Source organism: Ranitomeya variabilis, chromosome 2 (assembly GCF_051348905.1).
Source record: "Ranitomeya variabilis isolate aRanVar5 chromosome 2, aRanVar5.hap1, whole genome shotgun sequence".
In the NCBI taxonomy this organism is placed as follows: domain Eukaryota; kingdom Metazoa; phylum Chordata; class Amphibia; order Anura; family Dendrobatidae; genus Ranitomeya; species Ranitomeya variabilis.
This window is the reverse complement of record NC_135233.1, coordinates 567,387,421-567,415,108: the sequence shown is the minus strand read 5'-3', so window position 1 is coordinate 567,415,108 and position 27,688 is coordinate 567,387,421. Positions and strand designations below refer to the sequence as shown.

The window sequence follows — 27,688 nt, the reverse complement described above, 5'->3', positions numbered from 1 at the left end:
TAGGTAGAGGATGACTGCAGAAAGACCCTCACCTAAGGGGATAGCTGGGGAGAGTAGTGATGAGCAAATGTGCTGGGATAAGGTGTTATCTGAGCATGCTCAGGTGTTAACCCAGTGTCTTTGCCGTGCTTGAATAATATGTTTGAGTCCCCATGGCTGTTCGACAGCTGCAGCACAATGCAAGGATCACCTGTTTGTTAGGCAATTCCATTATTTGAGCACGCCGAAGACACAATGTTAGCACACGAGCATGCTCAGGTAACACCTTACCCCCAGCACATTCGTTCATCATTTTCCCAGCCTTTTCTCCTGCCCAAATGTTAATATCGCTCATGTGTGAAGGATTACATCTCTGTGTGCTGCGCAGTTTCTATATTACTTAAGCAGAATGCGGAATCGAGTGCGAATAGAACGAATCTTGGAGATAAATGAAAATAGTTCAAATAGAAAAGCAAAAACAAAAAAAAACCACAATGAGTTATGATAGTGACAATTTGATGCATATCAGTCCGCTGGTAATAAAAGCTTTGGTGTTTTTTGTGCAATAATTGACCACTGTTTTCTGCTGTTGAGACGCTGCACTTTCACGTTACTGTTTATTATACGGTTTTAGGTCTGTCGTGGACAATATCGGGGGGACAGGCAGTTTATCAAGTTTAAAGTGAAATGTGGTGAACGCCACGAGATGCAAATATGACGGAGTAAATAATTGATCATAGACGTCTAACAATTTTTTTTTTTATCCCATTTCCTAAACTGATGCATCTACTCTTCGATCAGCCAAATGCAACATTTACATTTTCCAGCAAAATATTTCCCAGTAATTGATTTGATCCCTAGTTTTAATACTTTTTGTAAATAGACTGCAAACCAAGAAAAACAAAAACGGCTAGGGTGGTCAACGTAGGCACACCAAATAAAGACAAACCGCAAAGAGAACGACGTATACCACAAAGGGATCACCTAACAGTAATAAATAAGCCACAAGATTATAAAGACATTTAAAAAGCCTTTATTGTAGGCATCTTTTCCACCTTTATTTTAGGCTTTTTTAATGTTTTTATTATATTTTGTTAGTTGATGCCTTTGTGGTATACTACTTCTTTCTCTTTGAGATTTTATACTGCTAACTAACTGTACAGCCAAAGTAATAAAAAAAAATGACACCTTAATTGACAGCTAATAATACTGTTGTACTGTATCGTTTTTAACAAGAGAAAATGAGCCTCTAATGCACAGATAGGAAATATAAAGCTTACCTTAGAGAGCAGCATAAGGAGCACTATCCATCTTCTAATACACCTAATATACCATAGCAAAGCATCCTGCCGTGACATTACATGCCCTGGGAGGCAGCCTGGCCTATGTACATGCTATAGTCTTATACACTTACATCTGATCCTTGCTGATGGCAACAATCACACAGTCTGAAGGTCTCTCCTTGTGGTATTCATCTTGTATCTGCTGATAAAACTTCAGATAAAGCTTCTCTCTGCGATCGTCAGAGTTGTACTGCTTGGCTATGTTTAAAAAAAAAAAAAGTTTGAATTGGTGCAATTTTTTGCCAATGGCAAAGGAATGGAGATGCATGATAAAAATCTGAAAATATATTGGTCATATAAGATCAAGGGCCCTAATTAGCTGGAGGATCCATCATGAAAGAGTTGGGGAATAACAAGACTTGACATCTCGTGCTAAATTACTGTGTTTCAGTTCATATGTGCGCACAGTGGGCGCAGCAGAGGCGTGCGCAGTGGGCGCAGCAGAGGCGTGCGTGTATCTACAATTTGTGTACATATGTACATATTGAAGAGGTGAGTATGCATGCACTATTCATGCAATAGTGTTGTGTGTATCTGTATGTACAGCAGTGCTGCCTACAGAGCAGGATTGTGTGATAATGTGGATGCTATAGACCTGCATGTAATATAATGTGCACGCTATGGTCTTACCACCCAACAATCCAAAAACTTGTGGAATTGACCTTTTCTTACATAACATATATATCAACAGAGAAATTTTAAACGGTGGCAAATATGTTTTTACCATTTTCTGATGTTCAAACCTGGGATGTGTAACAGTCTGAAAACTATGGTATACACATTTACATTTTGTCACGTTTCACTATAGGGGCATAATGGCCGTTAGTTACAGAGGAACCACTAATGTGAATCATCTATTCCAGGCAATGGCGAAAAAAAAAAAGCACCATAAACTGCTCTAACCGTAGAAATAAGAAGTGCCCCGACTTACTGTCTTGTGAGTACTGATACCGCTCGCAATATTCCTCTGTTCCAGAAGTAAAGTTATGCTTCTTCCCAAAGAGTTCCTCAATGCTGTAAATACACAATGCATCCGTATATATGACAGTACACATACGCATTACTCAGAAACGTTCACATCTAGTAGCATAATATTATCAATGAATTTGCGGCAAAATCTGTCCTGACCCAAAGGAAGACAACATCTTACCGTGTAGGAGGATGCCAACAGCATAAGCTCTTACCTGTTCTGCTCCTCCAAGTCTCTGCTGTACTGGTCCGAGAATGAGGCTTTCTGGCTCGGCTTGTACGGATTAATGCTAAAAATGAGGATATACAAGTTATGAAAAATTGCAATTCAGAATTTGAGTAGTGAAATGGCTTCAATAAAAAGCGGTTTGCGTCACTGTAATGGTAGACCTACATATTCATCTCTGATTAACCTAATAATCTTTGATAATCCATCTCTGATAATCCTAATAGCTTTTCGGAAACGTAAAGGGGTTATTGAGAGCCTTGCACCAAGCCAGCTGCTTGTCACTTCTTATGTCCTATTACTTAGAATAGGATGAATTCATGATACCTGACAATTTTTGGCAAGAAGCTCCTCACCTCCAAAACCAGAAGTGACCAGCATTGGATAGCAACTACATGCCTGTTAGGTCTTAGGCCCACAGAATAAATGGTAAGGGGAAAAAAGAGGCCTTGAAGTAACTCACATTTGAAAACCCCTAATTAATATTTATTAATAATTTTTAACAGGACTAAACATAAATGGCACACTTAAGGCTAAAATGCAAACCTGGTGTAGGCACTACTGGATTCACCCTATTTTATACCTTTTCCTGAGCACCTGCCAACACAGGGGATGTTTCCAAGCCAATATTGCGAAAATGGAGCCCCCCCTCCTCTCGCTTATTTCCCTAGTGCGCCCTTCAACAGCGCTGGCTTGGATATCAATGTGTGGTAGCCACAAAAAAAAAAAAATATATAGGTTGTAAACAGAGGTATGCACCACTAATTCCAAATCCACAAAAACAAGTGGGAAACAAATAGATATAAATATAGAAAGGGGAAGAAGAATCAGTCCAGGTATCGGACTCCGCAAAACAGAATGCATGCCGTGTAGACACACAACAAAAGACGTCAGCAGACAAGGCATGTCATCGATTACAGATACATTCAAATATGGCTCATCAGGAGGCCTGGTAATGCTGACACTAAGTCATGAAGCTGGACATCATGACTTGGTATCAATTTATCAGGCCTCCGTATAGGTGAAACACGTCGAGGCAGATCACTCTAGAAGTGTCTGCATAAGTACCAAGTTTTTCCCCAATCTAATTTCTATACTTTGATCTCATGTTCCTTAGCTATACTCTGACACTGGTATTTGAATGTATCTGTAATCAATTACATGCCTCTTTTACCGTGTGTCCATGCAGCATACACTGTATTATTACTATTAAGGGCAGTGTAGTGGAGGGAAAAAGGTATTGGGTTGATAGGTCAGTTGATTCATAGTGGGAATCTTAAATCTTATGATATGCTGCAGCAGGAATTTCAGTTCCCAGGGTTAAAGTTGTATCAATATAGATGGGTTCAGCACGCATTTCAGGCGCAAAAAAGGAGAGGGCCTATAATGATTCAGATGGATTTAATGTTGGACTTTATATTAAATAACAATGGTACAAAGGGGGCAATATCCGAAGTATATGGTGATTTACTACACACTTTTCTAATAGATTACCCTATTAAGGCCAGAGGGAAGTGGGAGGCCGAATTGGGGCAAATAGACGACGATAGGTGGGAATCTATATTGGAATATATACCCAAGCTGTCGATGAGTGAGCCTGGGAGATTGTCACAACTGTATGTGATAAATAGGGCCTATAGGACACCAGACATGCTATTTAAAGCTGGGTTGAGAGATGATTCTGGGTGTCCTCGGTGCTCACAGTCTCAGGCAGATATACTACACATGCTGTGACTTTGTCCCAGGCTATTTGCATACTGGGTTGTGGTGTTGAACCAGATCGGGGTGATTTATGGGTGTTCGATTCCCAGGGATCCGGTGGTTTGTGTACTTGGGTATGTGAAGGAAATCCTGACCGATGAAACTGCCAAAATGGCAATTGCTAGATTATTATTCATTGCAAGAAAGGTGATTGCAAGGTATTGGATTAGGGAGGAACCTCCTACTAGACGGGAGTTTATTGCACAAGCGAATCATATTATCCAGCTCGAAAAAAGCATATATAATAAGAGGAATAGGATGGGTTTTTTTCAAAAGCTGTGGCAGCCATGGCCGGACGGGAATAACTGAGGGATTGTGGTAAAATGATGCTAATAGTAGAATATGAATGTGATGTTTATTCTCTTCTTTCCAAGAGACTTGTATGGTTGGAGTTGGTCTTCCAGAAGGGGGGGAGGGGGGGGAGGGGGTGTTTCTTTTACATCAAAACACAAATGTACCTTGTTATTTGAATGGATTTTATTGTCTTATGAATAATAACAATAAAAATATTTGGTTTAAAAAAGGGCAGTGTAGGGTGTCCTAGGGACAGCCGCCATGGAGCATGGGAACCATTCTCCCATATATAACTGTGCCAACCTCTGCTGTTAGACAGAGATCCAGATCTTAGGACAATAACAGGGTAAATTTTTTTTTTTTCCCAGCTATACCTTCCTGTTTTGCGGGGTCTGATACCTGGACCGATTCTTCTTCTCCTATTTATTCCCCTTTGTCTCCCACTTGTTTATTTGTGGATTTGGAATTAGTGGTGCATAGCTCTGTTTACAATGTATAGGGTGTTATTTTTTTTGTGGCTGCTACACATTGATATATAAGCTAGCGCTGTTGAGGGCGCAGTAGGGAAATAAGGGAGATCCGCCGAGGAGCAGGAGTGCCAACCTCCGCTGTGTAGCCAGGTGCTCAGAAAAGGGTATAAAATAGGGTGAATCCAGTAGGCATCTACACCAGCTTTGCATTTTAGCATTGTAAACTGTATGTCTTATGTTGTTAGTCTTATTTAGAATTATTAATAAAGGTTTATGTTTTTAATTAGGGGTTTTCCTAGGCCCATAGTAAAAAAACAAACAATTAAATACATAACCCCTTTAAGTCTACAATATTTTGCCCATTACCAGAGAATTTTGTTAAGTTTCCTACTATTAGGGTTAATTGGCAACAAGTTCCAAACTCATGAATCTCTTCCAAAGAGAGGATGAAAACTTACTCTAGGAGTCGAGGAATCCAGCTTGGCTTCCTGAGGAAACAAACGTGCAATTAATGACTTGGCGGACATAGATGTTATCGCACAATGAATGAATTGTGTGAGCAGACAAGGGCAGTAAATACAGTTACTATTTAAGCGTGAGCCTGTCCCCATATATACAGTCATGGCCAAAAGTGTTCATACCCTTGAAATTGCACAATTTTTAGGAAATTCTAAGGGTTAAAAGTTGACCAGCAAATTAAATTCTCAAGTTTCCAACAAAATTTACAAAACCATTTATTTATTTTAGGGACCACATTGGTGTCTCGCCATATGACTAAGCTGTACTCCAGATACAGAGGCCCTAATTGCTAGAAGAGCAGAATCCACCCTCAAATGACCCTATTTTGGACATTATACCACTTTGAGAATTTATCTACAGGTGTCGTGGTGATTTTGACTCCATGGGTGTTTTCCAGAAACAAGCTGCAGTGGATGCTGCAGATTGAAAATTGCAAACTGCTGTTGTAGTGACCAGTACGTTGTAGTGACCGTACAGTGCTCTGATCATGTACTTGTAAATTAGGCAGGCTCTCATTGCTACAGAAATGGCAAACATGTGGACACCAACTGCAGTTAAGGCTACTTTCACACATCAGGTTTTTGCAGTTAGGCAGGATCCGGTAAATGTATAAAAAAACCGGATCCGTTGCAAATTGTGGAAAACGAGAGAGAGAGAGTGAGAGTGAGTGAGAGACACAAAGAGAAATTGTGCATGATTGTATGGAGAATGCATGGAAAACCGGATTCAGAGGCCGGATTCATCATTTCACATGTCAGTTAGGCTACGTTCACACTAGCGTTGTGCGCCGATGCGTCGGCGACGCAACGCACAACGCACGCAAAAACGCGTCAAAACGCACGCAAAAACGCTGCGTTTTGAGACGCATGCGTCGGTTTTTGCCGAAAATCGGACGCAAGAAAAATGCAACTTGTTGCGTTTTCTTGGTCCGACGCTTGCGGCAAAAAAGACGCATGTGTCGCACAACGCAACAAAAAAAAAACGCATGCGTCCCCCATGTTAAGTATAGGGGCGCATGACGCATGCGTCGCCGCTGCGTCGCCGACGCAAACCCGACGCACATTAGCTTAACGCTAATGTGAACGTAGCCTTACAGCCGTTTATCGCTGGAACCGTCGCTTGGCGTTTTTTCGCCGGACAGAAAAAATGTTCCTATGAACGTTTTCTCCGGCCACCGGAAAACTAATTTTAGATGGATCCGGCAAAAAACGGATGAAACGTGCGGCCATCAGGCGCAAATACAACTCTATGAGAAAAAGGAGATTTTTGTGTACTCACCGTAAAATCTCTTTCTCTTAGCCTCTAATTGGGGGACACAGGACCATGGGTGTTATGCTGCTGTCCACTAGGAGGCGACACTATGTATAATCTGAAAAAGATTAACTGTGGCTCCTCCTCTGCAGTATACACCCCTGGACGGAGTCAGCCTTCTCCAGTTTTGTGCAAAAGTAGTAGGAGGAACGTAACATGAATAACATAGACATGCCTATAAGAAGGCCACTATGTACGAGCTCAAAGAACAATATGAGAACTCAAGAGTAACAACAGCCCGAAAAGGGCAACAGGGTGGGAGCTGTGTCCCCCAATTAGAGGCTAAGAGAAAGAGATTTTACGGTGAGTACACAAAAATCCCCTTTACTCTGTCGCCTCATTGGGGGACACAGGACCATGGGACGTCCTAAAGCAGTCCCTGGGTGGGAAGCAATGGACGAATATTGTGCAGACAGGCCCCTATACTTGCAGGACACATCTACCCAGGCTCGCGTCCGCTGAGGACTGGGTATGGTATGAACCCTGTAGTGTTTAGTAAACGTGTGTAGGCTAGTCCAAGTGGCCGCCTTACACACTTGTGCCGAAGCCTGGTGCCGAATGGCCCAGGAGGCCCCTACCGCCCGTGTAGAAGAGTGTGCCGTAATACCGGCTGGAAGAGGAGAATTCTTAAGGCGGTAGGCCTCTTGTATGGTGGATTTGATCCACCTGGCAAGGGTAGCTTTGGAAGCTGGCAGACCCTTGTGGCCGCCTTCCGGAAGGAGGAAAAGAGAATCAGACCTCCGGAAGGACGCAGTCCTAGACACGTATATATGCAATGCCCTGACGAGGTTAAGCGTATGCAGAGCCTTCTCCACTCTATGAACCGGGACCGGACAAAGGGATGGTAGTGAAATTTCCTCATTGAGGTGGAAGTTGGACACAACCTTCGGAAGGAAGGATGGTACCGTAGGAAGAGCTACCTTGTCCTGGTGAAAAGCCAGGAAGGGCCGTCTGCAGGAGAGTGCTGTCAGTTCAGACACCCTGCGTAGCGAGGTGATTGCCACCAGGAAAACCACCTTCTGGGAGAGAAGGCAGAGCGGGACCTCCTTAAGGGGTTCGAAGGGTGGTTCCTGCAATGCTGTCAGGACCAGGTTGAGGTCCCAAGTTTCTAGTGGTCGTCTGTAGGGGGGGGAACCAATAGGGAAACCCCCTGAAGGAAAGTCCTTACTTGCGGCTTGGTAGCAATGCGCCTTTGAAAAAGCACTGAGAGGGCCGACACCTGGCTCTTAAGCGAGCCCAAAGACAGCCTGGCCTCCAGACCGGATTGGAGAAAACCAAGTACTTTGGGTAGGGAATAAGGGAGTGGTATCTGACCACGAGATTCGCACCAGGTAAAGAAAGCTTTCAAGGTACGGTAATAAATCTTGGCAGAGGCTGGCTTCCGTGCCCTGATCATGGTTCCAATGACGTCCGGCGAGAGCCCTGCCTGGGATAGAACCCAGGTCTCAAGGGCCACGCCGTCAAATTGAGAGCCCCTGAGTTCTGGTGGTAGAACGGGCCTTGTGATAGAAGATCGTGGCGGTCGGGGAGACGCCAGGGGGTGTCTGCTGTAAGTTGTACGATGTCGGCATACCATGTACGTCTGGGCCAGTCCGGTGCAATTAGGAAGGTTGAAACTCCCTCTTGTTTGATCTTCCTCACCACTCTGGATATCAGGGGGAGAGGTGGAAAAATATACAGAAGCTGGAACTAAGTCCAGTCCTGAACCAGAGCGTCTGCTCCGAGCGACCGCAGATCGTGTGTTCTGACCATGAAGTTGGAGACCTTGGCATTGAAGTGGGATGCCATTAGGTCCACATCCGGATCCCCCAGCGATGGCAGATCTGGCGAAAAATTTCAGGATGGAGAGACCACTCTCCCGAGTCTATTCCTTGTCGGCTGAGGAAGTCTGCTTCCCAGTTGTCCACACCCGGAATATAGACCGCCGAAAGAACCGACCCTGTGTCCTCCGCCCAGCGGAGGATGTGTGACACTTCTCGCATCGCCTGGGTACTGCGGGTCCCCCCTTGGTGATTCACATATGCCACGGCCGTGGCATTGTCCGACTGTAATCTGATGTGAGAGGCTGCCAGTAAGTGATGGAAGGCCCTCAATGTCAGGAGGATGGCACAAATTTCCAGGATGTTGATGGGCATGGTCGCTTCCACTGGAGACCACCTGCCCTGTGACCTGTGGTGTAGGTGCACCGCACCCCAACCCGTCAGGCTCGCGTCGGTGGTCAGAACCTTCTATTGACCTGAGAGAAGGGATTTCCCCTTTGCTAGCGAGGTTGGCTTGAGCCACCAGTGCAGGGACCTCCTGGTTGACGACGTTAGCCGGAACTCCCTGTCGAGAGAAAAGGGATTCCTGTCCCAGGACTTGAGAATGGCTAGTTGGAGAGGCCTGAGGTGAAACTGGGCAAATGGGACAGCTTCTATTGCTGCCCACATCTTGCCGAGGAATCTCATGGCAAACCGGAGAGATCGAGGGGGTTTGCGGAGGAGGGTGCGAACTCCTAGGCGGAGAGCCAGTGCCTTGTCCTTGGGAAGGAGCACCAGACCCCTGGAGGTGTTGAATAGCATTCCCAGGAAGGTCAGGGACTGACTCGGGGTTGGTGATGACTTTTGTAGGTTGATTAACCAGCCCATGCGACAGAGTATCGGTTGTGATTGAGACGCTGAGCTCGCAGTCCTTGAAGGTGGGAGCCTTGATGAGTAGATCGTCCAGGTATGGAACGACTACTATGCCTCTGGAGTGCAGGACGTCCATGGTGGCTGCCATGACCTTGGTGAACACTCTGGGAGCCGTGGCGAGTCCGAAAGGGAGAGCCACGAATTGGTAGTGGTCCTGGCCTATTGCAAACCTGAGAAACCGCTGATGGGCAGGTGCAATGGGTATATGCAGGTATGCGTCTTGTATGTCTATGGAGGCGAGATATTCTCCCTTCTCCATGGACGCAATGATGGACTGAAGGGTCTCCATGCGGAAGTGACGGACCCGTACATATTTGTTGAGCTGTTTTAGGTCTAGTATGGGCCGTACGCTGCCTCCTTTCTTGGGAACTACGAACAGATTGGAGTAGAACCCTCGGAAGCGGTCGGTCGTGGGGACCGGTACTATGACTCCTGCTAGAAAAAGCGAGGAGACCGCTTGGTGGTAGGCACGAGCCTTGGCTGGCGGTTTTGGGGGGACAGAGAGGAAGAATCGGTCCGGTGGGTTGGAGGTGAAGTCTATTTTGTATCCGGAAGACACTAGTTCCCTGACCCACCTGTCTTCTGTAATAGGCAGCCAGACTTTATGATCGAGCAAAAGTCGGCCGCCTACTGGTGTGGTGTCTTCTGGAGCCCTTGAGTCATGATGAGGAGAAAGTCTGAGATTTTCCTCCTCTGGGCTTAGGCTGACCTGCTTTTGACTGCCAGGTCTTGTCCGACCTTTGCGTCGATCGTGAGTTGTCCCTGCGTGGGAAACAGTTACGATTTTGTGCTGGACGCGAGACGGACCAGCCCGAGGAATTCCGAAAGGATCGGAATCTAGTTTGGTTACGCTTCTTGTAAGTGCGTTTAGGTCTGAGTTGGGGGAAGAGAAGTACTCTTACCCCGGTAGCGTTGGATATCATAGTGTCCAACTATTCACCGAAAAGTCTCCCACTGAGGTAGGGGAGGTGCGTGAGGGACTTCTTTGATGCTGCGTCCGCCTTCCATTCCCGCAGCCAGAGGATACGCCTTATTGTGATGGCGTTTGATGCTATCCCCGCTACTCCCCTTGCTGAATCCAGAGCTGCATGAAGCATGTAGTCTGCTACAACTGCTATTTGAACCGCTTGGTCCGACAGCTCAGGAGCGGATGCTTGGAGAGCTTGTAAATTTTTTGCCCAGGCCAGAATGGCCTTGGCAGCCCAAACTGAGGCGAACGTGGGAGCCAGGGATGCCCCTGCTGCCTCGAAAATTGAACGAGCCATGCGTTCTACCTGCCGGTCTGCTGCGTCCCTGAGGGTTGAGCTATCTGGCAGTGAAAGGAGGGTCTGTGCTGCTAGCCTAGAGACTGGGGGGTCCACTTCGGGTGGATCTGTCCATTCCTTGGTGTCCTTCTGTGGGAAGGGGTACCTCGCCTTCAGATATTTGCGATTAGCAAATTTTTTCTCAGGCTGTGAGAGCTGCTTTTTAAGGATCGTCTTAAAAGGACTCTGTCACCTGAATTTGGAGGGAACAATTTTCAGCCATAGAGGCGGGGTTTTCGGTTGTTTGATTCACCCTTTCCTTACCCGCTGGCTGCAATATTGGATTGAAGTTCATTCTCTGTCCTCCGTAGTACATGCCTGCACAAGGCAATCTTGCCTTGCGCAGGTGTGTACTATGGAGGACAGAGAATGAACTTCAATCCAATATTGCAGCCAGCATGCAGCCAGCGGGTAAGGAAAGGGTGAATCAAACAGCCGAAAACCCCGCCTCTATGGCTGAAAATTGTTCCCTCCAAATTCAGGTGACAGAGTCCCTTTAAACTCTGGGTGGTTAGAGAAAACCTTAGGCGGCTTCAGAGGTCCTTCAAAGGAAATCTTATGTTCTGGGGCCTCTGGTGGCGGATCAGAAATGTCCAGCACCCGATCGATGGAAGAGATTATGTCCTCAACTAGCGCTGTATTGCTAGGAGGGATTGGGATCAGGGACCCCTCCGTTTCCCTGTCTGAGTCAGAGTCGCAGATGCCTTCCGAATCCTGTGTATCACTGAGGCGTCCTCTGCTGAGTGAGCCGGGGAGGAGGCCTTCTCTGGTCGGGGATTGTGGAGATCTGCATTGTCTGTCCCTGGAATGGGACAGTCTAGATGACCTGGAGCTACGGTGTCTCTCCCTAGAGGGGGATGACCGTGTGCTATGGGATGACGCAGATGGACTTGATCTATGGGTCTGCTTGCGTCCTGACCTAGACGTGGATGTGCCAGGGTCATCTTGTTCCTGAGTCAAGCTCTCCCTTTGCTGGGTAACGGTCATAGCCGAGGCATGACCCTGCAGAGCCTGTAGCAACGTGGAGGTTAGGTTATCTATAGGCTGCGTCATAGATTGCGATATCGGAGTAGCCCATTCCGGCGTGGCATTAGACACTGAGGCATTGGCAGGGGTTCTTGGGGCTCTGACACATTAGTTTGTATACAGTTCTGGCAATGCAGGTATGTGCTGCCACTGGGGAGAGCGGTCCCGCAGGCTGTGCAGAATGCATAATAGCAGTTCTGCCTGGTTCTCTGGGACCCTGAGCCCGGCATAGTGCACAGAGTGCAGAAGGGCTGCCGGCAGAGGACCTTACAGGGGTAGAGAAACCTATAGGGGAGCCTTATAGGTAATATGGATTCACAGCTGAGTAAAAAACCCAGCTGTGATCTTACCCCACCAGTGTGCCCCTAGGTCCAGCGCCGAAGATCCACAGTCCTGTGCCCCCCGGAGACTGGCTGCCTGGTCCTGCAGACCGGGAGATGCAGGGTTAATCTGCAGCAGAAAATGGCTGCTGAGAAGGAGAGGAAGGGGGAGAAGGGGGCGGAGAGCTGGAAAAAGGCGGCAAGGCTGTGTAAAAACGCGCCCTTTCTGTCTCGATCCATCCCCTTTATGACACTATAGTGTCATATTTGTCATCCGGGGGGCGGGCCGGGGGAGGAGAGGAGGCGGCGGCTTCAGCTAGGCCGAAGCCGGGGCATCAATTAGATGCCTGAGGCCCAGAAGGGCTCCAGGCTGGCGCAAAAGTCCGGGAGGGGGTCGGATCTGAACCGGCCCCCCCCCCCGGATTTAAAGGCAGGATGGCGGTGGGGCTATGAGCGGAAGGGGGAGCCCGGTTGGGGTCTCCCTGAGGCAGTATAGAGCTGGTGCTGCCGCAGAGACAGGGGTGCAGGGAGCCCTGTCTGTGCCATGCCTGCCTGCACTCCCCCCGGCCCCAACAGGAGCCCGCAGCTGGGCTGGGGTCCCTGGATGCAGGCGCAGTGTGCTGGCCCATTGCTGGGAGCTGTAAAATGCTGCCTGTACAGGCCCTACCTGAGGCGTCTCAACCTAATACCCCCAGAGGGGGATTAGGGAGGGTGCTGTTGTCACACCTTCAGGGGCCTTTATCCTCACCTCACCGACCATTCAGCGGTGGACGCCGCAATGACAGCCCACGTATAGGCTGTAACCTCTCTTCCTTTGTTGGACATTCTACATTATATTGACTAGAGCTCTTCTGTCTGTGTGTCTACTCCCAGACAGGTCATATAGTCACTTACTTCCAGCATTATCCCAATTTACGTTACTGATGAAGGTCCCGTTGTGAGGCCGAAACGTTTTGTTGGATTTGGGATACAATAAATTTGCCATTTCTTCTCACCATTAAGTTGAGTGCCGGGTTTTGTATTGTTTATTGATTACGGTTTGGGAACCTACCCGTGCACCAGATTTGGTTGTGCACACTTTAATTTAACCACTTTATCCTCGCCTTGACCAGAAACCAAAAGGAATTGGGGAAGGGGGGGGGGGGGGGGATCTCGACTTCGAACCAGCACCCGAGGGACTGGGGAAGGAGCAACATGGGGAATAGCCATCTCTACTTCAACTGGGCACCCCATAATAGGGGGCCGAGGAAGGAGCCATGCCGGGAGTCTCACAGGAGACCCTCTTTTCTTCATCTGTAATCCCGTCGGAAAAAACGGAGTAAAAATCTTTTAGGTGTGCCTCCTATGCGACACTAAGCAAAAACTGGAGAAGGCTGACACCGTCCAGGGGTGTATACTGCAGAGGAGGAGCCACAGTTAATCTTTTTCAGATTATGCATAGTGTCGCCTCCTAGTGGACAGCAGCATAACACCCATGGTCCTGTGTCCCCCAATGAGGCGACAGAGTAAAAAACTGATGCAGCAGAAAAAAAAAAAAAAAAACGGATGTTTTTTTTCAAAACTCGCCGGATTGTGCCTGACGGCAAAAACCTGATGTGTGAAAGTAGCCTTAGACACACTGGGGCATTTGAATTTGGGACCACAAAATTTGCCAAATTTCTTTTGGGGGCGAGGAGCCTTTGTGCTACTACTAACGTGGAAGCCCCCTATTTTTCCATTAACAGATGACAGATCTGAGTGGGGTCTTGCTTTTTTTTTTGTGGATTGAGTTGAAACTTTTATTGGGAACATTTTCCATAATTTGGATCACATTTATCTAGCGCTCTACGCTGACCACTCTGTGGTTTCCCTTTACAATCTTAAGGTACCTTCACACTAAGCGACTTTACAACGATAACGACAGCGATCCGTGACGTTGCAGCGTCCTGGATAGCGATATCGTTGTGTTTGACACGCAGCAGCGATCTGGATCCTGCTGTGATATCGCTGGTCGTTGCTGAAAGTTCAGATTGTTACTTTTTTTTTTTTTTTTTTTCCAGTTTCCGCAACATTGCCAAAAGCGGTGTCCCTGTTTTTATTAGGATTGCATAAAAGTGTCGTCGGCTAAAGTTTTCTGCACCTCTGGGGGAAAAAAAGGGATACCACTGAACCGAGGCCAGAGGGAGTCCAGAGTAACTCTGCTGCCTCAGTATAGTGAATGGATCCCTCGGGGGTTTCATCTAAATTAGCCACTCTAAAGGTACCTTCACACTAAGCGACGCTGCAGCGATATCGACAACGATGCCGATCGCTGCAGCGTCGCTGTTTGGTCGCTGGAGAGCTGTCACACAGACAGCTCTCCAGCGACCAACGATGCGAAGTCCCCGGGTAACCAGGGTAAACATCGGGTTGCTAAGCGCAGGGCCGCGCTTAGTAACACGATATTTACCCTGGTTACCATTGTAAAAGTAAAAAAAAAACAAAAAACACTACATACTCACCCTCTGATGTCTGTCACACGTCCCCCGGCGTCCGCGCTGCTGCTCAGAGCTTCCTGCACTGAGTGTGTCAGTGCTGGCCGGAAAGCAAAGCACAGCGGTGACGTCACCGCTGTGCTTTAGGGCCGGCGCTTACACAGTGCAGGGAAGCTGACGCCAGGGGGCCGCGAATGTAACTATGTAGTGTTTGTTTTTTTACATTTAACACTGGTAACCAGGGTAAATATTGGGTTACTAAGCGCGGCCCTGCGCTTAGCAACCCGATGTTTACCCTGGTTACCCGGGGACTTCGGCATCGTTGGTCGCTGGAGAGCTGTCTGTGTGACAGCTCTCCAGCGACCAAACAGCGACGCTGCAGCGATCGGCATCGTTGTCGATATCGCTGCAGCGTCGCTTAGTGTGAAGGTACCTTTAGAGTGGCTAATTTAGATGAAACCCCCGAGGGATCCATTCACTATACTGAGGCAGCAGAGTTACTCTGGACTCCCTCTGGCCTCGGTTCAGTGGTATCCCTTTTTTTCCCCCAGAGGTGCAGAAAACTTTAGCCGACGACACTTTTATGCAATCGTAATAAAAACAGGGACACCGCTTTTGGCAATGTTGCGGAAACTGAAAAAAAAAAAAAAAAGTAACAATTCTCGATTTTGTTTTCCCCTTTGTTCTTTTTTTACGGATTTGCAGTAAATCTAAAACATGTTTTTGGATTTTGAAGAGGATTTGGCCACGCAGATCACCATCTGTTATTGCAAGAGTAAAAAGTAGTACAAGAAATCCTCGTCCCAGGAGAGTAGATTGTGTCAGATACAAAAATCCATGAAAATCTGGGCAATTTGGTTTGGCAGCCGCAGGAGAGGGATTATTATGGCTGTGATACTGGGGGTAAACGTCGCTAGCGTCAGTCACACAACCGCATCGCACTAGATAAATTAGTTCGGTCAGAGGGTACGTTGCCATGGTGTCACAAGAGAGGACCGCCATAGGCATTGTGGTTGCCATAGTAACATCTCCGGGGGGCTTCTATTCAAGAAGAATCCCCCCCCCCCCCGGAGAAGTACAATTGTCTTTTTTCCCAGGACGTCGTGCACAGATAGACCACAGCAAGGGAGGAAAACTAATGTAGGAGGCCTGGATGACTGAGGAAGACGTGGTGGGGAGAGATCTGATGGATACATTGGGAAAGTCTGCAGATTAAAAACGCTCTCGTTTTTTTCTGCACCTCTTCCAAGACACACATTGTCCATCATCCTGTCGACACGGCCATGTTACGGCTTGTTTGTTTTTGGCAGGACTAGTTATGACTTAGGACAACACCACCATTCATTTTACCCTATAATATACTGGGGGAAAAAAATTCCAAGAGCTTGTGAAATGGTGAAAAAAAAAAAAGTTTGCCTGTTGATATGTTTGTTTTAGCTGTGTATTGTATTATTACTAAAACAATACAAATTTTGAATAAGAAAAAAAAATAAAAGTTTGGCCATTGTTTCATTTTTTTTGCGCTATGTTTTCACAGCACTTGTTTGTAGCAAACATAGCCTAGCAGTATGATGACCCGGGTTAGTAAAATTGGCAAGTAATATTGATTGTTTGGTGATGAAAAATCCTGAAATTTGTAAAATAAATTAAAAAAGGAAACAAAGTGATTATACATAATAATTGTGTTATTTTCTGAGACCTGTTACTTTTTTATTTTTTTGTCAGTAGTCCTGGCAATTCCATTTTTTTTTTTTTTTTTAAAGTGGAATTGTTTGATAGCTTATTTTTTTTATGACCCCTAGTCTCTGGTTGTACCAACATGGCAGTGATGGTGTAAAAACGCCTGATAAATACAGACTCCTAGAGCTGAGAGCAAGTAAAAAATGTGTTTTATTTTTCCATATTTGACATAACACACTGGTGGTAAAGTGTAAAATAAAAACTAAAAGCTACAGTACCTTGGGCTTATTGATATAAAAAAAGGAAGAAAAACTCAGATCCCCTTTGAAAAGGAAGTAAATGTGAAACTTTCTCAGTGGAGGCCCCTGAAGAAAAGCTGCGTGGCCCTATAGGAATTCAGTATGTGTGTCATAACCGTCTTATTTTAGCACCGTCTTCCCCAGTGGCAGCCTTCTTAGCCCTTAGATCTGGGAGTCCCAGCATCTTATTAATACGGCGTCATAAAATTTTATTGCCCTGTATGGAGGTCACGCAAACGAGTCATTTTCAATAGTCTCAAAGAAACTTTTTAACTAAGTGTAACTAAAAAAAAAAAATAATAATTCAAAGACAGACAGTAAATAACACCTACTGCTGGATTCACTCATTCACAATTTTTACACATTTCTGATGCTGTTCCATTCATCTGAAAGGGTCTCCATGTTCTGGGAGACAATCACCCCCATCAGATGCCTGGAACGGAAACATCTCTGTATACACGGCACATTCAGCACTTACTTTTTGCCAGCGGCGGGTTTCTGCGGCTGATCCCTAGTGACTTTCACCCAAGACGACATATTGATCGGCCTGAAAAAGTGAAACGTTATTAGATATATAAGCAAAAGCATGTTATTGTTAATCAGCCGTTAATGTGCGGTGTTTAAGGGCTCACTCACACTGGTGTATCAAATCGGTCCCATTCTCATCAAGGCCAATGGGAAGATTTTCTCACGTGTCCTCCGTATACAATCCGTTATCAGATTGCCCTCACCCAATTGATCCGCTAATGTGAGAGAACCTTAAATGTTTCTCCATCCTGACTTCCACAATATACAGTACAGACCAAACGTTTGGACACACCTTCTGATTTAAAGATTTTTCTGTATTTTCATGACTATGAAAATTGTACATTCACACTGAAGGCATCAAAACTATGAATTAACACATGTGGAATTATATACTTAAAGGGAACCTATCACCCCGTTTTTTAAAAATTAGATAAAAATAGTGTGAAATAGGGGCAGAGCTGGGCTTTACATTACTGCCTTTTTGGTGCCTTTACACCCCCGTTAGGCTGCCGAAATACCTTTGTGAAGTGGCCGTTTTCTGCTGTCACTCAAGTTGGTCAGGTCGGATGGGCGTGGTCACAGCGCTGTTTCTCCCCCAGATCAGGCTCATCATTACGTTGGTGGCGTAGTGGTGTGCGCATGTCCAAAGCGAAGATCCACTGCCCAGGAGATTCAAAACAGCGCGGTCTTCGCTATTCGCCGTTTACCGGTGGGCGCGGCCATCTTTCCTGTGGCCGCGCGTGCGCAGATGGAGCGCTCTGCTGCCCGGGGCTTCAGGAAAATGGCCGCCGCGATCTCCATCTGCGCACGCGCGGAATCCCGCGGCCATTTTCCTGAAGCCCCGGGCAGCAGAGCGCTCCATCTGCGCACGCGCGGCCACAGGAAAGATGGCCGCGCCCACCGGTAAACGGCGAATAGCGAAGACCGCGCTGTTTTGAATCTCCTGGGCAGTGGATCTTCTCTTTGGACATGCGCACACCACTACGCCACCAACGTAATGATGAGCCTGATCTGGGGGAGAAACAGCGCTGTGACCACGCCATCCGACCTGACCAACTTGAGTGACAGCAGAAAACGGCCACTTCACAAAGGTATTTCGGCAGCCTAATGGGGGTGTAAAGGCACCAAAAAGGCAGTAATGTAAAGCCCAGCTCTGCCCCTATTTCACACTATTTTTATCTAATTTTTAAAAAACGGGGTGATAGGTTCCCTTTAACAAAAAAGTGTGAAACAACTGAAATTATGTCTTATATTCCAGGTTCTTCAAAGTAGCCACCTTTTGCTTTGATGACTGCTTTGCACACTCTTGATACAGGAAAGAAATATATCTTGGTACTGTGTTAGCCAGTGGATAGAAAAATATTTAGAATTGAGAGTCCTCAGTGGTTGATACCTTTTAATGGCTAACTGAAAAGATGGTAACAAATTGCAAGCTTTCGAGACTACATACGTCTCTTCATCAGGCAAAGACTAAAACAAATTCTGAAGAATCACATTTATGCACAACATAGTATAGAAAAAAAAAAAAAAAAGGGGAAAAAAAACCATGGATAAGCCAGGTGACCTGAAGCAGAATTACCATGGGTGATAAACAGTTAAGTCTATAAATATTGTGCCAATTCTTAGATAAGGAATGTTTTATTGTACTGTGATTAGGGTCTCTGTTGTGATGACCCCACATGGTCTGATGGGCAAGTTCCTTAGTTGATGTAAAAAGACATAAATCCGTGTGACACATTCATTCCTGCAGTTAGTGTCAAAGGTTGTCATCAGTTTATATTCCCAGACTCTCCTGTCTTTCTGCGATTTGAAGTTACCTTTTAGTACAAGTAATTTCATGTCCATAATGTTATGATCCGGGAGACAGAAATGTATTGCCACAGGTAGATCCATTCTTTTTTCTCTTATTGTGTGGCGATGAGAGTTCATCCTTGTTCTCAGTTTCTGCCCTGTCTCCCCCACATACAGACCCCCAGTTGGACATTTAGTACAAATAATTAGGTACACCACATTAGAAGTGTCGCAGCTGAAAGTACCTGGTATCTTGTATTCCTGATGTGAATTGGGGATCTTTATCTTGTCCGTGGTCATTATAAATGGACAGGTTTTACATTTTTTCTGGTTGCAAGGAAAGGTACCTGCAGCTGTTGGGAGAGGACAGGGAGCTCTTGACAATGATACTTCTTAGATTTGGGGGCTGTCAAACACAGTAGTGGGGGGGGGGGTCTGGAAAAATGGATTGTAAGCGGGCATCTTTTTGCAGTAAAGGTTGTAATTTCCGTGCAGCTCCCCTTAGCGCCTCCAGATTTGGATTGTAGGTGACCACTAGAGGCACCCGGTTATTTTCTTCTTTAGTTTTGTAATGTAGCAGACGATTCCTTGATATTCTGGTGGCTCTTGTGATCTGATTTTCAATTGTTCTTGGATGGTAGCCCTGATTCAAAAAGGTCTTTCTGAGGCGACCAAGGTGTTCATCTCTATCCATTGGGTTGGAACATATACGATTATTGTCTACAGCCAAGCCATCAGATACAGAGTTTTTTATGTGTTTTGGATGGAAACTGTCCCATTTAAAAGGAAGGTGCCACCAGTTTTCTTTTTTTTTTTTGTGAAATTAAGCTTAAAATAGTAAATAAAATGTACTAATGCAATGTTTGCACTGTTTGCAAACATTTCTATATGAAAAATATTACCGTATATACTCGAGTATAAGCCGACCCCCCTAATTTTGCCACAAAAAACTGGGAAAACTTATTGACTCGAGTATAAGCCTAGGGTGGAAAATGCAGCAGGTACCGATGAATTTCAAAATTAAAAATAGATACTCCATACCGTTCATTATGGCCCCATAGATGCTCCACATAAAGCTGTGCCACATATAATGCTCTGCACCGTTCATTATGGCCCCATAGATGCTCCACATAAAGCTGTGCCATATATACAATGCTCTGCACCATTGCCCCATAGATACTCCACATAAAGCTGTGCCATATATACAATGCTCTGCACCGTTGCCCCATAGCTGTGCCATATATATAATGCTCTGCACCGTTGCCCCATAGCTGTGCCATATATATAGTGCTCTGCACCGTTGCCCCATAGCTGTGCCATATAGTGCTCTGCACCGTTGCCCCATAGCTGTGCCATATAGTGCTCTGCACCATTATTGCCCCATAGCTGTGCCATATAGTGCTCTGCACCGTCCATTATTGCCCCATAGCTGTTGCTGCTGCTGCAATAAAATAATAAAACACATACTCACCTGTCTTGCTTGCAGCTCCTCGGTGCCATCTTCCCGGCGTCTCTCTGCACTGACTGATCAGGCAGAGGGCGGCGCGCACACTATATGCGTCATCGCGCCCTCTGCCTGAACAGTCAGAGCGGAGAGACGCCGGGAAGATGGCGCGACGCCCGGCGTGTGGAACGAGGACAGGTGAATATGTCATACTTACCTGCTCCCGGCGTCCCGCTCCTTCCCCCGGACAGCTGGTCTTCGGTGCCGCAGCCTCTTTCTCTATCAGCGGTCACCGGCACCGCTTCATTAGAGAAATGAATAGGCGGCTCCGCCCCTATGGGAGGTGGAGCCGCCTATTCATTTCTCTAATGAGCGGTCCCACGTGACCGCTCAGGGGAAGAGGCTGCGGCACCGAAGACAGTGTGACAGGCAGGGGGAGCGCCAGGACTAGGTAAGTATATGACAGTGCTCACCCGCCGACCCCACCACCGATCATGACTCGAGTATAAGCCGAGAGGGGCACTTTCAGCCCCAAAATTTGGGCTGAAAATCTCGGCTTATACTCGAGTATATACGGTATATATTTTCTTACAAATATATATATTGACCACTAGGGGGAGCATTTTCCGTTTTAGACCTCAAGCAGCTATAGTAAGACTTACCACTTACCAGCTTTACTGTAAGGCTACTTTCACACTAGCGTCGGGCTCGGCCCGTCGCGGTGCGTCGGGCCGAGGTTCCCGACGCTAGCGTTGTCTCCGCCGCACAACGGGGGCAGCGGATGCATTTTTCCAGCGCATCCGCTGCCCCATTGTGAGGTGCGGGGAAGTGCGGGGAGGTGGGGGCAGAGTTCCGGCAGCGCATGCGCGGTCGGAAAAAGCGGACCGTCGGGAGCAAAAAACGTTACATGTAACGTTTTTTGCTCCCGACGGTCCGCCACAGCACGGCACAACCGTCGCACGACGGTTGCGACGTGTGTCATTGCGTCGCAAATGCGTCGCTAATGTTAGTCAATGCAGAAAAAACGCATCCTGCAAGCACTTTTGCAGGATGCGTTTTTTCGGCAAAACGACGCATTGCGACGTAATGCAGTTAACGCCAGTGTGAAAGTAGCCTTAGCTGGAAAATCTGGGCAATAACTGCTGACATCACCAATTCCCTCCCCTTTTGGGTGGTCTAATATCCCTGGGGTAGAATGAAGAGCAGCATCACAGGGCAGAGCCATTTTGTGTGTGACTGCCCTGTGATCTGCTAACACCAGCAGCTACTGCATCAGAAACACAGCTTGTTTACGGAAGTGGTGGAGTGGTGTGTGTGTTAGTGATGTGTCGTTGGTGGACTAGCCAATACAAAGAGCCGGCTCCCTGCTGTGAATGAAAGGAGTCGGCTCTGCAGCGTGAGTGATCCGAGTCTTTTTTTTTTTTTTTTCCTTTCTTGTCTGGGCCTGGCAGCTTCTCAGATTCAGCCAGTGAAGTGTGACTGTGGGCTGTAAATAAATGCATGTGAGTTACCATGTGACCCAAATAAAGGGGCAATATTACACTGGCTTGAGTGGCTTCCTCCCTGGTATGTGACTGTGTAGGAGGAATGACAAATTGTATGTTCATCATCATCATCATCATCAATGACCTGCGAGTTACCTTTTGTCCCAAATAAAGATACACTTTACTGTGGCCTCATCCATGGCATATATACATATATGGTACTAGATGGTGGCCCGATTCGAACGCATCGGGTATTCTAGAATATGCAAGCCCACGTAGTATATTGCCCAGCCCACGTAGTATATTGCACAGCCCACGTAGTATATTGCACAGCCCACGTAGTATATTGCACAGCCCACGTAGTATATTGCACAGCCCACGTAGTATATTGCACAGCCCACGTATTATATTGCACAGCCCACGTATTATATTGCACAGCCCACGTATTATATTGCACAGCCCACGTAGTATATTGCACAGCCCACGTAGTATATTGTTCAGACACGTATGTAACAGGTTAAAAAAAGAGTTAAAATAAAAAATAAACATATACTCACCTTCCGAGGGAGCCCTTGTAGTCCTGTCGCCTGTGTGCGGTGCACGCGGCAGCTTCCTGTCCCAGGGTTGGATGCGCGCAGGACCTGTGATGACGTCGCGGTCACATGACCGTGACGTCATGGAAGGTCCTTCTCGCATACCATCCTTGGCACTGGAGCCTGCCGCTTGCACTGCCGAGGAGAGGACGCGACGACGGAGGGTAAGCATAGCAGGTTTTTTTTTATTTTTAACATTACATTTTTTTTTTTTTACTATTGATGTCCCATAGGCAGCATCAATAGTAAAAAGTTGGGGACACACAGGGTTAATAGCAGCGGTTACAGAGAGTGCGTTAAACACGGCATAACGCGGTCCGTTACCGCCGGCATTAACCCTGTGTGAGCGCTGACTGGAGGGGAGTATGAAGCGGGCACTGACTGCGGGGAGGAAGGAGCGGCCATTTTTCCGCCGGACTGTGCCGGTCGTTGATTGGTCGTGGCTGTCTGTGCGGCCTCTCCGGGGTCTGTGCGGGACCGTGGGTGGTCTGTACGGCCTGCCAAGGGGTCTGTACAGCCTCTCCGGGGGGTCTGTACGGCCTGCCGGGGGTCTTTGTGTCTGTGCAGGCATCGTCCGATGGGACTACAAGTCCCATCGGACGATGCCTGCTACACTGACAGTTATTGACACATTAGCCAATGATGGGTCAGTAGTAGTCCCATCATCCGGCTAATGTGTTGAATATAAAAAAAAAAAAAAAATAGAATTATTCTTACCGTTAATTCGGTTTCTAGGAACCTTCCACGACGGCATACGGAGGTTGCCTCTTTGCCCTAATGGGGAACAGGAAATGGAGAGGTTAAAAGGCCCTCCCACCTCCCTCTCACCAGTGACTTATAACTGAAAACCATAGCACCGGTTTACCTTGAATCCCAGATTTAAATCCAGGAGTATAGGGAGGGAACTAGCGCCGTCGTGGAAGGTTCCTAGAAACCGAATTAACGGTAAGAATAATTCTATTTTCTCTAGTCACCTTCCACGACGGCATACGGAGGAATACCAACTGATTGGCGCTAGGGAGGGACAACAGCCTGGAGTACTTTCCGGCCGAAGGCTAAATCCTTGTTGGGCATTACATCCAATCTGTAATGCCTGGAGAAAGTATGCAATGAAGACCATGTGGCTGCCCTGCAGATTTGCTCTGCTGATGCACCTGCTCTTTCTGCCCAGGAGACTGAGGTTGATCTAGTCGAATGAGCCTTGATTCCCACTGGAGGAGCTTTGTCTTGAGCAAGGTATGCTTCTATTGCTTTCTTTATCCAGTTGGCAATAGTACTTTTGGCTACCTTTTTTCCCTTATTTTGTCCTGATGGATGGATAAATAGATTGTGGTCAATTCTGTAAGAACTGGTTTGTTCTAAGTAAAACAATACAGTGCGCCTGACATCCAGCATATGGAATCTCTCTTCTTTTGAATTTGCAGGATTTTGGCAAAAAGAAGGTAGAATAATTTCCTGGGAGCGGTGGAAGTCCGATACGACCTTTGGAAGAAAAGAAGGGTCTAGGCGCAGTACTATAGTCATCTCGAATGGATAGGTATGGTTCTCTTATTGAGAGAGCTTGTAATTCTCCCACCCTCCTTGCTGATGTAATAGCCACTAGAAAAATTGTTTTGTAGATTAGGTTTTTCTGGGAGCAGGAGGATAATGGTTCGAAGGGGGGGACCTGTGAGCCCCTTTAACACTAGGTTGAGATCCCACAGTGGTACTGTTATTTGCTTCTTAGGGTTCATTCTAGAAGCCGATATCATGAATCTCTTGATCCAGCGATGATTTGCCAGATCCTGATCAAATATTGAACGGAGGGCGGACACCTGGACTTTTAAGGTGCTAGGCCTGAGGCCTATTTCTAAGCCCTTTTGCAAAAAATCTAGAATTTTTGAAATATTCGGGTTGAAGGGATCCGGCACCTCAGGGAGACAAAAGGATGAGAATTTCTTCCAGATTTTATTATATATTGCAATGGTTACCGGTTTCCTAGATTTTTGAAGTGTGGAAACCACTGCTTCTGACAGTCCTCTGGCTCTTAATATTTGGGCTTCAGTAGCCATGCCGCCAGATTCCACTTGTGGGCATCTAGGAGATGGATTGGTCCTTGAGAAAGAAGGTCTTCTTCCATCGGAAAGTGGAGCGGCCCATCCACCTGAAGGTCCACTATCAGGTTGTACCAACTTCTCTTGGGCCACAGCGGAGCTACCAATATGGTAGGTGTTTGTTCTTCTCGCACTTTCTGTAAGACTTTCGCCAGTATTGGAATCGGTGGAAACGCATAAGCCAGCCGAAAATTCCACTTCTGGACTAGCGCATCCACTCCTTTGGAGCCGTCCCTGGGGTTCAGAGAGAAGAATGCTTCGACTTTCGCATTTCGGCTGGATGCAAAGAGGTCGATTTCTGGGAGACCCCATTTGTTCACCAGCATCTCGAAACTTCGGTTGCTCAAGCACCATTCCCCCGGATGTATGTCCTGGCGACTTAGACAGTCTGCCTGAATGTTGGATGAGCCTTTCAGGTGAACCGCCGTCAGAGATAAGAGATGTCTTTCTGCCCAGGAGCATAGTCGGGCAGATATGTTCTTCAGGCAATTGTTTTTTGAACTGCCCTGATGTCTGATGTGGGCCACCGTGGTCACATTGTCCGAATATATCCGAACGTGATGTCCCTTGACAAGATGACCTCCTTCTAGTAGGGCTTCTTCTACAGCTTTTAGCTCTCTGTAGTTGGAAGACTTCCTGCTTGTTGACTGGTCCCAGAGGCCTTGGAAAGGGCTGTGATTTATCATGGCCCCCCAGCCTCTTTTGCTGGCGTCTGTTGTAACGGTGGTCAGTGGGACTTGCGTCCAGCTGACCCCTTTTTGTAAATTTTTTGGGGACATCCACCATGCCAGGGAGGCTTTGACACGACCTGGTGTGTACAGTTTTTTGTTCAGAGAACTGGGATAACCATCCTAATTCTGCAGGATATGTGCCTGAAGAATTCTGGAATGGGCCTGGGCCCATGGTACCGATTGAATGCAGGCTGTCATCGAGCCTAGAAGAGACATGCCTTCTCTGATTGTGGGGGATCTGGTGTCCCTGAACATTTTGACCTTTGATAGAAGGGTTAGACGGTGTTCCAATGGGAGGAAGGACATTTGTCTTGCAGAGTCCAGGAGAACTCCCAGGAATTTCCTGCATTTGGAGGGTCGTAGGTGAGATTTTTCCAGATTCGGCACCCATCCAAGAGATGTCAGGATTTCGAGAGTCTTGGATACATGAGACTCCAGGGCCTGTTTGGAAGGAGCTATTAACAGAAGGTCGTCTAGATACGGCACTATACAGACGCCTTGCCTCCGGATAAAGGAGACTACCTCCCCCATTATTTTGGAAAATACCCTTGGAGCCGAGGAAATTCCAAATGGGAGGACGTTGAATTGATAGTGCTCTATCAGACGCCCTCTCTGTACAGCGAATTTGAGATATTGGCGATGTCTTTGGTGAATGGGGATGTGAAAGGCATCTTTCAGATCGAGAGTGGCCATGAAGGAGTGTGGACCTATCAAGGGAATGGCATTCTTCACTGATTCCATCTTGAATCTTCGGTACTTTATATGCCGATTGAGATTCTTTAGATTTATACTGACACGGGACTCGCCCGATGGCTTGGGAACCAGGAATAAGCGAGAGTAGTGGCCTCGATCCCTTTCCGATTCCGGTATCTGGGATATCGCACCTGACATCTTTAGGGCCCTGAGACCGGACGCCAATTTTGATTGATCTTTCAGGGAAGGTAGGGAGGTGACTTTTAGACCCCGTGGGGGGGAGGAAATGAATTCTATTAGGAGACCCTCTTTGATGACATTGAGGATCCAGGGGCAAGAGGTGATGTTTAGCCACTGGGAGTAAAAATTTGAAAGTCTCCCCCCCACTGGATCGAAGTCACCGTTTCTCCTGTTGAGACTGCTGCTGCTGTTGTTGAGGGATGAGGATGTTTCTCCCCCCTCCCTTCGGGTAACTCCACCTCCCGGACTTGCCTTTCCCTCTCTGAGAGGTTTGGGCCTGAAAGGGACGAAAAAACTTCTTTTTGGGAGTTTTTTGTTCTGGGAGGGCTTTCTTTTTATCGGTTGCTTTCTCCAAGATGTCATCAAGAGAAGGCCCGAAGACATAGTTACCTTTAAATGGTATGGCGCATAACTTGGCTTTGGAGGTGATATCTCCAGACCACATTTTTAACCACAGCGCCCTTCTGGCCGAGTTAGTCTGAACTAATGACCTCGCAGCAATTCTGATGGTCTCCATAGAAGAATCCGCTAGGAAACCCGTGGCTCTAAAGAGACTAGGAAGGGAGTCTAACAATTCAGCTCTTGAAGTGCCCTGGGATATGTGAGACTCCAGTTCACCTATCCAGCGGAATAGAGCTCTAGCCACGCATGTTGATGCGATATTGGCTTTGAGGGCTACCGAGGTCTCCCATGATTTCTTTAATAGACTCTCTATCTTCCTGTCCATTGGATCCTTTAACTGTGACGAGTCTTCGAATGGAAGAGCCGTTCTTTTAGCCACTCTAGCCACCTGAGAGTCAACTTTAGGGACATCCCATTTGGTCAACTCGCCTTCCAAGGGGAATCTATGCTTCATCTCGGATGGAGTACTGAGACGTTTTTCAGGTAATTCCCACTCTTGGTCAATCATATCAGATATATTCTGGTGGATTGGAAACCCCACCCGTTTACCCTTAGTTATGCCACCAAACATCTGGTCCTGAATGGACTGTGGTTCTGGCTCCTCCTCCAGCCCCATAGTACTGCGTACCGCAGCTACTAAGTCCTCAATCCAGTCTGAAGAAAAGAGATATTTTCTGGCTTCAGATGTTATAGAGGATGTAGATTCCTCCTGTCGACCTGAGGATGAGGCATAGGAGAGGTCTGACTCAGATTCAGAATCCTCCTCCTGGATCTTCCGTTTTTTGGCTGGAGAGGGTGGTGGAGGGGGTGGGGGGGTAAAGGCTGCTAGGGAGGATTGCACTTCTTGCTTGACCAGAGATCGGATTTCCTCTAGTAAAGAAGGTTGCTCTGCCCTGACAACTTTGTCAGTACAGGTCCTGCAGAGTTTTTTCTCCCATGAAGGTGGCAGCTTAATGGTACAGATGGCACACTTTTTAGTAGTTTTGGGGACAGACCTTTCTCCCTGTAATGAGAGGGGAGAGTGACTAGAGGATACCCCCAAGTTACTACCTAAGGACCCCTG

The 27,688-nt window shown here is 46.9% G+C and overlaps 1 protein-coding gene across 4 annotated transcripts in view; it reads right to left on the bottom strand.

Moving 5' to 3' along the window:
- The window catches only part of LOC143807057 (uncharacterized), a 61,708-nt gene that overhangs the window by 14,383 nt on the left and 19,637 nt on the right, over positions 1 to 27,688 (bottom strand). For all 4 annotated transcript variants that reach the window (XM_077288230.1, XM_077288233.1, XM_077288232.1 and 1 more), the window contains 5 exons: positions 17,105 to 17,173; positions 5,501 to 5,530; positions 2,507 to 2,581; positions 2,254 to 2,336; positions 1,394 to 1,520 (listed from right to left, as the gene is read on the bottom strand). In XM_077288230.1, the coding sequence (XP_077144345.1) occupies positions 1,394 to 1,520; positions 2,254 to 2,336; positions 2,507 to 2,581; positions 5,501 to 5,530; positions 17,105 to 17,163 (374 nt within the window). In that variant the 5' untranslated portion in view covers positions 17,164 to 17,173. The remainder of the gene's footprint in view (positions 1 to 1,393; positions 1,521 to 2,253; positions 2,337 to 2,506; positions 2,582 to 5,500; positions 5,531 to 17,104; positions 17,174 to 27,688) is intronic.